This window comes from Seriola dumerili, unplaced genomic scaffold (genome assembly GCF_002260705.1).
Source record: "Seriola dumerili isolate Sdu_G_001 unplaced genomic scaffold, Sdu_1.0 BDQW01000127.1, whole genome shotgun sequence".
Classification (NCBI taxonomy): Eukaryota; Metazoa; Chordata; class Actinopteri; order Carangiformes; family Carangidae; genus Seriola; species Seriola dumerili.
The window spans coordinates 846181-861534 of NW_019174382.1; the positions used below are offsets into that span (position 1 = coordinate 846181).

Sequence of the window (15354 nt, forward strand, 5' to 3'; positions counted from 1 at the left end):
GTGAGTTGTGACGAGTGTTGTGGTGTGTGTTGAGAGGAGTGTAGTATGTGTTGTGCCTGTGAGCAGTGTGTGTGTGTGTGTGTGTACATGTGAGTGACGTGTGTGTGTGTGGTGTGTGTGTGTGGTGTGTGTGTGTGTTGTGTGTTGTGTGTGTGTGTTGAGAGTTGTGGTTGTGTGATCGTAGATGAGTCGAGGTGTGATGTGATGTTGTGTGTACTATACCAGATGTGTGTGTGTGTTCTCTGAAATGACACGTTCACGATCAAATCCGTCACAAACCAATGAAATGCTTCATTCCTCCAATCACATCGTCCGCCCTGATGTCACATGACGTCTCGCCAGTGTCTTCCTGTTCTTCAAAAAGTGCCACAACTCCGTACGATACCGTCAGACGCTGCCAATCAAACCCATCATCATCATCATCAGTCCACCAATCAGCTGCATTGTGGCATGATGATGTCACAATCTACCACAGTGACGCCACCTCAAGATGGCGTCTGACAAATCTACAGAAACGATCTCCTTCCTGTTTGGTGTGTTTACGTCCTTCACTGACCGTCCGACCGTCGCCAGGCGCTTTTTGCATTCCCTCGCTGCAGTCTCACACGATGATGTCATAGAGTCTGCCGACGCGGCCCAGCCACTCGCGCAGCGCCTGGCGGACCCGGGCGTCGGTGACGTGGCAGGACAGCTGGCTGAGGCAGGGGTAGAGCGCCGGCTGCAGCGCCAGGAAGGAGGAGTCAGACAGGAGGAGGACCTGATTGAGGAGAGTCAAGACCATGTTGGTCCACGCCTGCAGAGAGAGAGAGAGAGAGAGAGAGAGAGAGGGAGAGAGAGAATCACAACACACAAACAGACAGATCGTGATGTGACGTGTAACCGAGCGACACGTTCCTCCGGGTCCCTGCTCGACATGGAACATGCTACAACAGGAGCTCTTATATAAACCACCATAAAACCTAAATAAATACGATGTGCTACATGCAACAGTAATACTGAGCCCCAGCAGGCAGCACAGACACAAGAGCAGTTATATAACGACAACACGTCTGTGAGTGTGGCCGAGAGCACGTTCAGCTATATGTTGAGATTTTACATATTAAACTGAGACGCGTGTTTTAAGCTGTAAAAACTCCCTGATGCACTGAAGAGATAAAGACGTCAGGGTTTTTAAATCAGCTCTTCATCTGAGATAAAAACAGCCACACGCTTCACATCGTCTTCTCTATTCTCGTGGACTGTAGTCACCTGCACACACACCTGTATCTGGGCCTCAGAGTCCCTCAGTGAGATGCTGTGGGAGCTGATGGTGGATCCTGAGCGGGGCCTCTTCTCCTGCCTCAGGACCTCGGGCCCTGCGCTGACCGAGTGCCTCAGTGGGGGCCCCTGCTGGTCCACCAGCTGCTGCGGTCTCTGCGGGGGCTCCGCGGGACCCCTCCTCTCCCCGGCGCCCCCGCCTCCCGCCGCCGCCGCCCGGCCCTGCTCCTTCATGAACAGGTTGACGTGGCTCTGCTGCGGCTGCTGCTGCTGCTGTTTCCTGCGTTTGTACTCCATCATCAGTTTGCTGATGGTTTTGTCCGTGGCGATGGTGTACAGTTTGTTCCCGGCGCTCTCCCACCATTCCTTCCTCTTCCCCGCTCCGACGCTGCCAGGAGCTCCGCCCAGTGAGCTCGCCGTGATGCTGGAGTCTCTCCGCTCGCCGCCGGTCCGGAAGTGATGAGGCAGGCTGCCCGTGCTGCTGTGGAGAGACAGGAAACAGCTGACTTGGTTTGACTCACACTGAGCGAGAGGCAACAGGTGAATTCACCTCTGTAGTTCTTTATTTCTTATAATTCCTTATTATTCCTTTATTGTTCCTTAATATTCCCACTGGGGAAATCTACAGCAGCAAAGTGACAGAACAGTAAGACGTGCTCAGAAACATAAATAATAGATAATAATAAAGATATTTACAAAAATGTACAAAATAAATTCTGCTGTAGTGTTTGCTCTCTCTGTGGCGTTCCGAGGTCGAACCGTGTAAATGACCTCTGACCCCGTCGTCGTTTTCACATGTATGTTTATTGAGCTCATGAAGAAGAACAGAACCTGATGAATCTGAGGAGGACAGAGGCGACAGTCTGACCTGAATCCTGGACTGGGTGTGGGCGTGTCTCCCGGTGACGCTGCGCTTTGGTCCGCCGCCTGACACCGGTACCCGCTCTCCTCCGAGGGCGTCCCCCTCGCCGAGAGCCCGCCTGCCGACGACGGAGTGGACGTCTCAGACTGGAAGAGAGGCAGGAAGAAGACGTGATCTCCTCCTCCTGAAGCTCCTCCCCTCAGCAGCGCCGTCTCCTCCAGCGAGCTCTCCAGGTCGCGGTGCATCTGGATGTAGCTGTTGCACAGGTCCATGCACAGCTTGTAGAGGCGTTTGACCAGCCACGCCCAGTCGGCGCTGCCCAGCGGCTGCACGCTGAGCGACGGGATCGGGGCTCGCCACTGGTGACGTTTGTCCCGGCCGCGAGGAGGGCTGACCTGCCGAGGAGACAAAGACAGAAGGGGACGATCTCTTATTTTTGTTTTTATTCCTCCACGCCGACGACAGTCAGTCATATTTGGCACAAACATTCACCTGGTCAAAGGTCAAGTTACCTGTCAATCACTGTGACTTCTTCATGCACCTGCACTGTTTTCTTTACGTCTTTAGCTTTCGTGGCTTTCACCGTTAAGCTACACCAGAGGTTCTGCTGCTTTTTATTTCAAATAAAAAGTAAAACAGGAAGAGGCCGTGTGTCGGCGCCTCACCTGTGCCGTTTCCTCAAAGATGTCCTCGTCCTCTGAGGAGGCGGACCCAGGGTGGGAGGAGTCGGAGCTCCCCTCCTCTTCCTCGTACAGGATCCTCTTCACCTGGACACAGTGAACGGGTCCGATGTGAGAAAAAGAATTTCAACTTCTAATGACTTGTTAGTTGGTAGCTAATGCGTTGCTACATGGTTACCGCGGCGATTCTAGGTGGTTGCTAAGATGTTAACATCTGATCGTCTTGTGTGTAGTAGGTAGTAGTAGTAGGTGGAGCTTCAGGAGCTAAGGTGTGCAGGTTATTAGATAAAAACATATAAAAACACCTGCTCTGAACGTCTTTCTTCACATCCACCACAAACACAAATGAAAACCACCGTAAAGCTGCATCATGCTCATGTTCTTACTTTCCTCTGATAAAGTCAGTTTATAAAAGATGAGTTTCTGTGGGTTTGTCGTTATAAGTGACCTTCTCTTTAATGTGAATATGAAAATATATTAGTGCAGCTTTAAACTGAAAGCAGAACACTTTAAAAATACAAAATAAAATTAAAGGAAAATGTGATTAAAAACTGTAAAAAGAAGTTTGGGTGACTGGTTTCTACCTGCTGCGCCGTCATGCTGTCGGACTGGCTGAGCGTGGCACACAGCAGCGCCTGGAAGTACAGGTTGAAGCTCATGGCCGACTGACGGTAAAGATTAGCCGCTCCGCAGACGCCCGACACCTTCATCAGCAGGTACTTCAGACCCGGCCGGGTGTCGAAGTCACGAGCCGTCCTGCAGAAACACAGACCACCAGGTTCTACTATGTGAATCTGATCAACACCATCTGTTTGGAAGTTGTGTTTGAAGGTGATCACACGTCCTCTGGGCAGCGCTATCAGAAAGTGGGCTAGCTGGTTAGCAAGCTAACTTCAGAAGAAGAAGAGAAGTGATAGGTGTAAACGGAAAACAAAAGGAACGGGATTGTTTCCACCTCTGGAGACAGATGTTTAGTGAAGGAATGAAATTTGATGCTGAACTGACAATGTTTCTTCTAGACTGGTCAGTAAACAGCTGCTAATGCTAACGTTAGCTATGTAGCATTAGCAAAACTTACAAATAGCTCCTTCAACCATCTCTTAGCTTGGTTACTCTTCCTTGTTGGTTTAATTTCTCTGTTGCAGTCACCTGTAGGAGTCCAGCAGCAGGTCCAGGATTATGGCTAAATTAGTCATGGAGATGTAGCGCAGGAAGCCCGCGGCGGGTCTGCTGGGGTCGGAGGTCACGGGCGTGACCCTTTCGTGACCCTCGGGCTGTTTGACGAACTCCTCCAGGAGGATGTCGTAGAGGTTCTGGAGCAGGACCTGGTGGGACAGCAGGCTCACCACGATGGTCCGGAACGGGATCCTACAGAATCCAGAAACCAGGACGGTCAAATCACTTTGACCCAGTTTCTAATGGATCAGGACGAACACTCTGATAAACCAGTTTATTTGCTGCTGTTCTGAGGCTTATGAAGAAAATCATTTACATTACAAAGGTCATTATTTATTTATATAGTATAAACTACAACCATCCCCACATAATCTGTCTTAAATCATAATTGTTACACAATATAATAATGTTTACTATATTATTATAATATAAATAACATACAATTCTGTCATAACACCATCACACTATTATTATATTATTCTATTTACGTTCACTTTACAATATTATATTAGCTTCTTTTTTGCCGTGAGATTTATTATTATTCCTTTTTTTCTCTTTTTTTAATTTCATCAAAATTATTATATTATTATGTTTTTTTGTTATTTGATTATTTTCATTACATTCTTCCTACAATTATATTTATATGACATCATTAATGTCCATTAAACTTCTCCTTTCACCTTCTCACAGATACATACATCAAATAAACCGTGAAAACACACACACACACACACACACACACACACACACACACACACACACACACACACACACACACGATGCATCATGTTGTTAAAGGTTTAATGAACATGTAGAGACGTGAGAGGGTGTTTGCTGTTGTGAACCGTGCAGAGCCGTGTCAGAGAAAACAGTCTTACCCAAGTTTCCTGTGAGCGCCGCCGCAGAGAGACAAGCAGAGACAGTGAGTGAGTTAGTTCAGCTGCGACTGTCATCTTCTTAAAACACGTCAACACAAACTCTCCTTCAAGGTCTAAAGGTTGAATCATGAAGCCGGTTTAGAAACGCAGTGTCTCTTTGTCATAAAGGTCGAAGTTTACAGTAAATGATTTTGTTTTTGTTTTCTCTTGTGATAAACTGATGAACTGGTGTTTCTACCACCGTCGTTAATAACGTCAGATGCTTAAATAAACTCGTTGATTAAACAATGTTGTTTGTTTCATCAACAGTCAGTGTACGTCAGTAAATACACATGGTCGGGGGGGGTGGGGGTGTAGTTACCGCCGCCAAGGTTCGTTTGTTTGTTTGTTTTTCTGCAGGATGGCACAAAAAAACACTGAACCAATTTGCTGCAGATTTGGTGGATGGATGGGGGAGGGGCCAGGAGTGTTTTGAATCCTGAACACTGTGAGATAGGACAGAAGAGTTTAGATCTTCATGGAGAAAGTCAGACATGTTAATACTGTTGAGATCCATGAGTTTGTGTCAGAATCTGGATCCAGATCTCGTCCTTGCCGGAGGTCTGAGCCGCTCGTCTCAGTTTGGGTTTGAGGTTAGAAAATGAAAACATGTCATTAATTATCATCACGCATAGAGCAAGCGATGCTTCTGTGTGTGTGTGTGTGTGTGTGTGTGTAGTCCACCTCTTCTGTGTGTGTCCGTTGGACTGCTGGTCAGACGGCAGCTCGATGATGAGAACGCAGGACTGAGCGTGCTCAAAGCCGTCCTTGTTGTTGGGCGTCTTCGGAGAGCACTGGGTGTCCAACATGAAGACCTGGGACACAGAGAGAGAACGTGTTAATGCAGCTGTACAGCCGTAGAGCTGTAACCTAGCAACCAGCAGCAACAGAGCACAGGTCAGCGTAGCTCTTGTCTGAGTTAAACATCATTTCTATCTGGATCTTCTCAGTTTAAAATCCTCTTCTGACACTTTCCTGCTCAGAGCTGCAGAAGCAACATAAACACAGAAGGTGAATAAGACCTGGAAGTAAAAACGTTCATATCGTTTAAATTTGTTTAGAATTACATCTGTCTGTGAATAAATCATGGAAAACATACACATATATGCACGTAGGAGCAAGTTGAAACAGACACTGCCAGAGGTTTGTTTGTTTCACGGAGAAATTCATCAACTTTCAAGCTAATTTTCACCCTGGGAGTCAAACTGTTTCTCACCCATAAACATTTCTTTATATTTTATAAGATTTAGCTTCATATTAAACACAAGATTTTAAATTTTAGGGTAAAGCAACAGAAAACTAATTTGAACTCAGTATTAGGATCGGGCCGATATTTGATAATATCGAATATTGTGATATTTCCTGCCATGTGCAATATTCTTCAAAATATCAAATCTATTTTTTTGCACTTTTGAACAGTCTGCCCCACTGTAATATAATACATAATTATACATTATGAATAATATAATTAATTATATGTCGGATGTTGTATAAATGTATGTATGATATATAATTATTTGGGCAGGACTGCATCGAGATATTGAATTTGGATCTCACCTGAGCTTCACCTGAATATCGTATAAAGTCCACGTATCATGGCGGTGGAACAGTCTTCACGTGTCACTGACCTGCTGAGCCATGGCTTTGATCCTCCAGTACTCGGCCTCGGCCGACGGCGAATGAGACGGAGCCGCCACCTTCACCTCGCAGGCGTCTCCGGAGAAACTGTCTGAACCACTGTGAAAACAGGCCAGCAGGTTCTATACACACACACACACACACACACACACACACATACACACACACACACACACACACACACGCACACACACACCAAATTAAAAAACCAGGAACCAGTTATTTTTTCTACGTTGAGTCGTTTCAGTTTTGCTTTTCTCCCTCAGTTATTCTCGTGTCTGACACGGCGTCCTGGTGAATCCACGGTTTACATCCTGTTTTATACTTTAATACAATCTATACATTAACCCAGTTTAACCCAGTTAAACGTCATGTGTTAATGTTTCTGAAAGCATAAGCTACATGTTCAGGTCACGTCTACATACTGGGAGCTTCACATCGAGGACGTCACTGTCCTACCAACATTTACTCCCATTCATTTCAAGCACATTCAAAGGCACCTATAGTATATTTACATATTTCTATACATAAATCTACATGTTCTCTAAAGAATGACTGTGACATGTTGCTGAATATTCAATTTCTCTCAGTTTAAAACAGAATGGAGACAAAGGGCAGAGCAGCAAGTTAAAGAGACTGACATTTCGAACATCATCCAGCTGTTGAGGAGCAAAATACACATTTCACACCAGATGTGAATCTGGACCAGGACTCAGGCACCACTATTCTTAAAACCACTGCAATAAGAAATGAGTCCCACTGACATGTGAATTTAATATTATTGAGTTTTTAATTCGGGAACCTCCAAGAGATAAAAAGATCTTTAAAGCTCCTCCAGTGTAAAGGTCTGTGTCCATGTGTAGTGTGATTATAGATCAGGTCTAGCTTCTATATTAATACTGTGAAAGTATCAAAGCCTCAGTCCACAGAGAAATGCACACAGCCTGTATTCAGAAACTTATATAAACCACCATAAAACCTAAATAAATACGATGTGCTACATGCAACAGTAATACTGAGCCCCAGCAGGCAGCACAGACACAAGAGCAGTTATATAACGACAACACGTCTGTGAGTGTGGCCGAGAGCACGTTCAGCTATATGTTGAGATTTTACATATTAAACTGAGACGCGTGTTTTAAGCTGTAAAAACTCCCTGATGCACTGAAGAGATAAAGACGTCAGGGTTTTTAAATCAGCTCTTCATCTGAGATAAAAACAGCCACACGCTTCACACAGAACAAGAATAAAACAAGAACCACACGACTGATCTGTTTTAATATTAGCATGTTGCTAACGTAGCGCAGAAAATAACCACAACTCATGTGGTGAGTTTAAAGACTTAAGTCATGTTTTCTGAAACAAGCAAAGAAAATCTGTCAATAGTGATAGGATCATCATCATCATCATCATCATCATCATAATCATCACCATCTCTCACACACACACACACACACACACACACACACACACACACACACACACACACACACACACGTGGCTCTAAGCTGTAAAGCTGCTTAGCTGCAGTCTGTCAGTCAACTGCCACAGAACTGAAGGAACACACAACATCCACTAACAAAATGCCTGGCGATGTCACCTCTACTGACTGAACACACGCACGCATGCACGCACACACACGCACACACACGCGCACACACACACGCACACACAAGGAGGAACAGCAGGGTTTGGATTCCCACTGATGAATCTGTGATCTCCCACGGTCCTGAAACACCACATCCACACAGCAGGTACCACCATCAACAAATTAACACGAGCCTCTTCACTACTAATGAAGCTAAGCATGCTGGGAAACTGTGTCAAACACAGCAGCTCGACTTTTGAAGATCTTCCTGCATCAGGAGCCAATCAGATGTCTGCTTTTACCTTCCCCTGGTGTGACGTTCATTCACCTGCTTTCTTTATTAGAGCAGCTCGATGAAGAAGATCATGATATTATCACAATATTTATATATAAAGATGCTGTCGCTCAAAATCATCTTTAACTTTGTTTATTTTGTGTTTTGTCAAATAAATTAAACTATGAATGATTTCTGGTCACAACAGGAAAACCTCACACCTCAGTGTGTGTGTGTGTGTGTGTGCGTGTTCACACAGTGACGACATCATCATGGATAAACCTCCTGAATCTCAGCCTGAAGAAGAATCCTCATGGACGTACTTGTTGACGTTCCGGCACTTTCCCATGAATCTTTATTTTTCTGTTCATGTGATCTGTGAACGAGTCGCTAACTTCTACAATAAACTCAACTGAACGGCTTTTGTTGCTGGTTTGTGACTTTTGTTTTATATTTTGTTATAATGTCGTATCACATGTACATTTTTTTACAAAGTAGTTTGAACTAGTTTTTCTAAGTAGCTTTAATTAAATAAACTAGTTTTCTCTTTAGCATAGCATCACTGTAGCTTAACTTCCTCCAGTGTGAAGTGATTGGTATCTTCCCCAACAATGACTTTTTGACTTTTTTCATCTGAGAACTTTGAAAAACACAGTTATTTCCCTCACATCTGTCTCTAATCTCTCAGTCAGGTACTGAAGAAAACACTGTTTTGTTTTTGTTAATGAATCTGGAACATCACAGCAGCTTCATTTCCAGCAGACGTCCAGCTGCAGGACGTGAGAGCTTCTTCCTCCAGTTCAATCAGTTCAATAAAGATGAGAAGTGAAACAATAAAACTGTTGTTGCTCACAGCTGCAGACCTCTGCTGGTGTGTGTGTGTGTGTGTGTGTGTGTGTGTGTGTGTGAGGTTAACTGGGGTTATCAAGCTTAACGTGGAGTGTCAGCATGTTGACAGTATTAACTGCGAAGGCTTGTAGATTACTTCTGTCCCAACCAGCAGCTTCAGATTGGGGATGGATTATGCGGTCACTACAGTGGACTGGCCTGTTGACTGTGAGAGTGTGTGTGTGTGTGTGTGTGTGTGTGTGTGTGTGTGTCTACCTTGACAGGCTCTAATGTGGCAGAGAAAGCGTCCTGCAGAGCGCAGCAGGCCAACCTCCACATCTCCTCTGTGAACACCGGACCAACTGTCACCAGCACATATCTGAGGAGAGGGAACATTAGAGACAGAAAACAATCGGATCAGCCAGAGAAAAATAAATCAGATAAAAACTATATTATAAATCTCCATATTTTTATCTTCTAGTAACAACAGGTCGGTCAGCCAATCAGAGGAGAGGAGGCTCTGAGCCTCTCTTCCGATTGGCTGAATGTTTTGTGAGTGATTATATTTACAACCTGGAAAACTTTCATGAGAAACGCTTTAGATTCTTTAGAGCTGTGGACACTTTTGAACTAAAGGAATATAAATAAGAGGAATAGATAGACAATTGACACGATCGCTTCAAAGGTAGGAAGTCGTTTTATCCGTCGTCCTTCCTTTTAGTTTATTACAGTACAACAGTTACCAACAGGACTTTCCCCCCTTTTTATTTCATAGGTCAAAACACTGGATCAATCATTTCAATGATATATTGATCGCCAAATTGGAAATTTTCACTTCAGAAATCTGGTCACCTTATGTTAATAATTTGGGCTGTCATTAAAGTTTTGGTTCATGCAATTTAAACCATGCAGTCAAGTATGATTTTGATATAAAACGATTACACATTCGGCTCTAACTGAACCCACGGATTCACTGTTAAGACTGTGGTGACAGATGTGTGAGTGAATACAGATGTGTGAATGAATACAGATGTGTGGTCACCTGATGCAGGAGCAGCCGACTCTGGAGATGGTCTCTGCAGGTTCAGACACACAGGCCACCAGCAGCTTGAACAGGTCCTTTAACATCAGGTTTATCAGACACTCGTATCCAATGTCTGCGCACAAACACACACACACACACACACACACACACACACACACACACACACACACACACACACACACACACACACACACACACATCCTGTGAGCACATGGGACAGCGGTGGAGAGGCCACAGTTTAATTTGACTAAAGAGGACAGTGGAACAACGAGGCGTCGCTCACGCTCCACTTCACACCAGACAAACAACATCAGTCTGTCACAGAGTTTCACACAGGTTCATGATCCTCAGGTCAAATTTCATCTCATGTTTACGTCCCTCTTTCTTTCCTCTCTTCATCCTCTCTCCTCTTCCTCCATCGTTAGCGTTGGAGAGAAGATGAGCTCTCCCTCGGTGTTGGTTTGTTGTTTTGTGGTGCTGTTTTATTCTCTGCTGATTCTGTTGATTGTGTTTTTCTTGGTGTTGTGTAAATTCATCTGATTCGATTCCTTTCATTGTTTGTCTGTGGCTCATGTAAATGATGCTAATGTGTCGTTAACACCACAGCACAGTGAGGAGAGAGGAGAGAGGAGGAAACTTTCAGAACACTGAATCGTTTGGAAACTTGTGACGTATAAAAACGGAGGCTTCGCTCTGCAAACATCACTTCCTCTACATTCAGTTAGCCCAACAGTTAGCCACAGTTAGCTCGCTGTTCATCACTGATCAAAGGAACATGTTGAACTTTCCAACAAGATGAACCATCGAAACACGCCGTCACTCCATCCTCCGTCAAAGAGAGCAAAGAAGAAGAAACTACAGGAAGGAAATCATGAAGCTTCACCACTGAACTTCTCCTGCTCAGGATGTGCAACTGAACAAGTTCTGATCTGTACACACACACACACACACACACACACACACACACACACACACACACACACACACACACACACACACACAGCTGCGTCTCACCCGAGTGTATGAAACTGTTGACGTGCTCCACCACCAGCTCGCACGACAAGCCGATGGCGTGTTTGAAGTTTGCCGCCGCCACGTCCCAGTAGGAGTGGTCGCCATGGCTACGCTGCAGCCACAGCGACATCACAGGAAGCAGTAGCTGGATGACGGAGAAAATGGCGAACCCCGGACCTGGAGGGAGGAGGCGGAGTTAATGGAGAATAAACATCCACTGGAGACAAACACATGTTCGATCACGTGACAGAAAAACACTGTTAGCTTACTGCTGTTGTTAGCGTGCTAACTGTGCTAGCTCCTTAAGGCTACGTGTGTGTGTCTCTGTGTGTGTGTGTGTGCGTGTGTGTGTGTGTGTGTGTGTGACCTGGGACAGTGGTGACCTCTCGGAGCAGGGTGAAGAGCAGGTCGAGGGTTGGGGGCTGGTGCTGTCGAGGACAATTGGACACGGCAGCTGTGAGCTGCTCCAGTAACAGAATCCAGACCTGGATCAGACCTGCGGGACGGAAACACCAGGTGTGTTAAAGACGGAGCGCAGAGGAAGAGACGAGCAGAGGGACGGTGACGTCTTCACCTGTGTCATCGTCAAACTCCTGGAGGACGCAGTCCATCCCGTCCTCGCTGCCGACGGAGCGTTCCTGCGCTCTCATTGGCAGGCTGGCGAGCCGTGCCCCCAGGAACACGGGCTTGGACGGCATCTTGTAGATCTTCGCCAGCAGCTGTCGATCACATGCGACATGATTTCATTAAATCACATGAAGAAGAACAAGTGATGAGCCACAGAGCCGCAGCTGGACAGTTCACTGACGAATTCATGTCAGTGTAAATGAATCAAACCACTTCATCACTTCATCACTTCATCAAACACTTCATCACTTCATCAAACCACTTCATCACCTCATCACTTCATCAATTCATCAAATCACTTCATCAGTTCATCAAACACTTCATCACTTCATCACCTCATCATTTCATCAGTTCATCAAATCACTTCATCACTTCATCACCTCATCAGTTCATCAAACACTTCATCAAACCACTTCATCACTTCATCAGTTCATCAAACACTTCATCACTTCATCAAACCACTTCATCAGTTCATCAAACACTTCATCACTTCATCAAACACTTCACCAGTTCATCAGTTCATCAGTTCATCAAACACTTCATCCCTTCATCAGTTCATCAAACACTTCATCACTTCATCAAACCACTTCTTCACTTCATCAAACACTTCATCACTTCATCAAACACTTCATCAGTTCATCAAACCACTTAATCACTTCATCACCTCATCACTTCATCAGTTCATCAAACACTTCATCACTTCATCAGTTCATCACCTCATCACTTCATCAAACACTTCATCAGTTCATCAAACCACTTCATCACTTCATTACTTCATCACCTCATCACTTCATCACTTCATCAGTTCATCAAACCACTTCATCACCTCATCACTTTATCACTTCATCAAACACTTCATCAGTTCATCAAACCACTTCATCACTTCATCACCTCATCACTTCATCAGTTCATCAAACCACTTCATCACTTCATCAGTTCATCAAACCACTTCATCACTGCATCAGTTCACCAACCAGTTCATCACTTCATCACCTCATCACTTCATCAGGTCATCACTTCATCAAACCACTTCATCAGTTCATCACTTCATCAGTTAATCAAACCACTTCATCACTTCATCAGTTCATCAAACTCTTCATCACTTCATCACCTCATCAAACCACTTCATCACCTCATCAAACCACTTCATTATTTCATCAAACACTTCATCAGTTCATCAAACCACTTCATTACTTCATCACTGCATCAGTTCAAACCACTTCACTTCATCAGTTCATCACTTCATCAAACCACTTCATCACTGCATCAGTTCACCAACCACTTCATCAGTTCATCAGTTCATCAAACCACTTCATCACTTCATTAGTTCATCACTTCATCAGTTCATCAAACCAGTTCATCAGTTCATTAGTTCATCACTTCATCAGTTCATCACTGCATCAGTTCATCAAACCACTTCATCAGTTCATCACTTCATAAGTTAATCAAACCACTTCATCACTTCATCAGTTCATCACTTCATCAAACCACTTCATCAGTTCATCAAACCACTTCATCACTTCATCAGTTCATCACTTCATCACTTCATCAAACCACTTCATCAGTTCATCAAACCACTTCATCAGTTCATCACTTCATAAGTTAATCAAACCACTTCATCACTTCATCAGTTCATCACTTCATCAGTTAATCAAACCACTTCATCAGTTCATCACTTCATCACTTCTTCAAACCACTTCATCAGTTCATCAAACCACTTCATCACTTCATCAGTCCTACCTGTGAACACTTGCGGAGGTAGTCGAGGGCGGGCAGACAGAGGTCGGTGGAGCTGTAACCTGACACATGGACACAGTCTCCGATCTCCTTATAGTCCACCTCTCCTACACGGAGTAATATATAATATTTAATATATATAATATTTGATATATAATAAATACTTCATATACAATATATAATATTTAATATATAATATTGAATATTCAGGTACAAAAACATGTAAATATATATTTTTCTGTTAATGTGTAAAGCAACAAACAACCCAAGTAAAACAGGAAGTCTGCAGGAACCTGCTGAGAATCATTAAACACTGATGAATTTGTTTTCAATATTCTGCCACGTTGTTTCCATGGTTTCACATGAATCCTCTCGTCACGTCTCAGAAAGAGACGTAAACACAAACTGTACGTGTCCTGAGTGTCTGACATCAAACACACAGTTTCCCGCCCGATTCCAGGAGGAATAAACTCCCCGCAGGCTTGTCGGAGTAAACGAGACAAACCTAAGCCTTTGACGAACTTCATGAGGCACATGATGTAGTCGGTGGCGGCGTTGGCGAAAACCTGGATGTTGTCGGTGTTGATGAAAGCCTCAAAGACGTCAAACACCGGCGCCTGGGACTTCCCTGGAGGAGGGAGGGGAGGAGGAGGAGGAGGAGGAGGAAGCAATAACAGAGAGATGAAGGATACATGAAGAAAAACAAAGGACAGAAAAGTCACGATGAACTTCAGGTGTTTTTATTCCTCCACGTCGATGGCGGCCATTTTGTTTTCAGGTTGTGGTTTTGAACTCAATATCTCCATAAGGCCTTTTTAAGCTGTTTCTAAAGACCTCACAGCAGTTATTACATTTCAGCTTCATATTGTCTCTGACTGAATAAACAGGAAGTGACTTGGAACTAGTTTGAGTGGCGGAGGGATACGACCAGGAGGAGGTGGTTCTAGTGTTTGATAGGAAGTGTGTGCTGGTTGGTCGTACCCATGGAGTACTCTCCCAGCAGGTATTCTTTAATGTCGGTCTTGCTGCTGTGGACGGTCCTCAGAGCGCTGAACAGAGGACGCCACCCCGACAGGATCTGAGGAGAACACATCTCCACCAGCTCGCCAATTGATGTGATCACCTGTGGGGAGTGGGGGGGGGGGGTGGGGGGACAGCCTCAGAACCAGTAAGGTAAAATGAAGCAGCTGCTGACTTACTGATCGATCCGTGTTAAAACGTGACTCAGAGAGCATCACCTGGTCCTGCACGTCCTCGTCACACAGCTCCAGCTGCATGATGTGCTCAAACGGCCTGAACAGCGCCTCGTTAAAGTGGAAGTGTGGAAGCTCCGCCCAGCTCGTCAGCACCTCCGTCAGAACATCGTGGATGAAGGAAACGGCCTTCTGGGATACATGGCGCTCTTTGTGACACGCCGCCTGGAAGAAGAAGAAGAAGAAGAATCAATTAAAAAGGATTGTTTCAACAGTTGTCACATGCAGGTGGTTTGCTGCAGTTCCCCACCTCCACCAGGTGTGGCGCCACCACGCTCCAGGCCCTCATCATGTGGAGCAGAGGCCGGCTCTTGTTCCTCACGATCCGCAGCATGGCCTCGCCCAGACGGAAGAGATGGAGAGCACTGCGCCGCTCCAGCGTCGACTTGGCCTCTCCTGCAGACACAGACGGACAAACACACTTCATTAATCAATATTTCATCTAATATTAATTATTC

The 15354-nt window shown here is 44.9% G+C and overlaps 1 protein-coding gene across 1 annotated transcript in view; it reads right to left on the bottom strand.

Annotated features, from left to right (window-relative positions):
* Window positions 1–601: 601 nt before the first annotated feature.
* Window positions 602–15354, bottom strand: part of arfgef3 (ARFGEF family member 3) — a 40768-nt gene continuing 26015 nt past the window's right edge. Inside the window, exons 25-42 of the mRNA XM_022748640.1 lie at window positions 15147–15292; window positions 14882–15061; window positions 14625–14766; window positions 14149–14271; window positions 13647–13750; window positions 11854–11998; window positions 11647–11775; window positions 11280–11456; window positions 10263–10377; window positions 9497–9599; window positions 6521–6652; window positions 5577–5707; window positions 3949–4167; window positions 3384–3555; window positions 2785–2886; window positions 2115–2514; window positions 1261–1637; window positions 602–793 (exon numbers count right to left, since the gene is read on the bottom strand). Coding sequence (XP_022604361.1) covers window positions 602–793; window positions 1261–1637; window positions 2115–2514; window positions 2785–2886; window positions 3384–3555; window positions 3949–4167; window positions 5577–5707; window positions 6521–6652; window positions 9497–9599; window positions 10263–10377; window positions 11280–11456; window positions 11647–11775; window positions 11854–11998; window positions 13647–13750; window positions 14149–14271; window positions 14625–14766; window positions 14882–15061; window positions 15147–15292 — 3089 coding nt within the window. The remainder of the gene's footprint in view (window positions 794–1260; window positions 1638–2114; window positions 2515–2784; window positions 2887–3383; window positions 3556–3948; window positions 4168–5576; window positions 5708–6520; window positions 6653–9496; window positions 9600–10262; window positions 10378–11279; window positions 11457–11646; window positions 11776–11853; window positions 11999–13646; window positions 13751–14148; window positions 14272–14624; window positions 14767–14881; window positions 15062–15146; window positions 15293–15354) is intronic.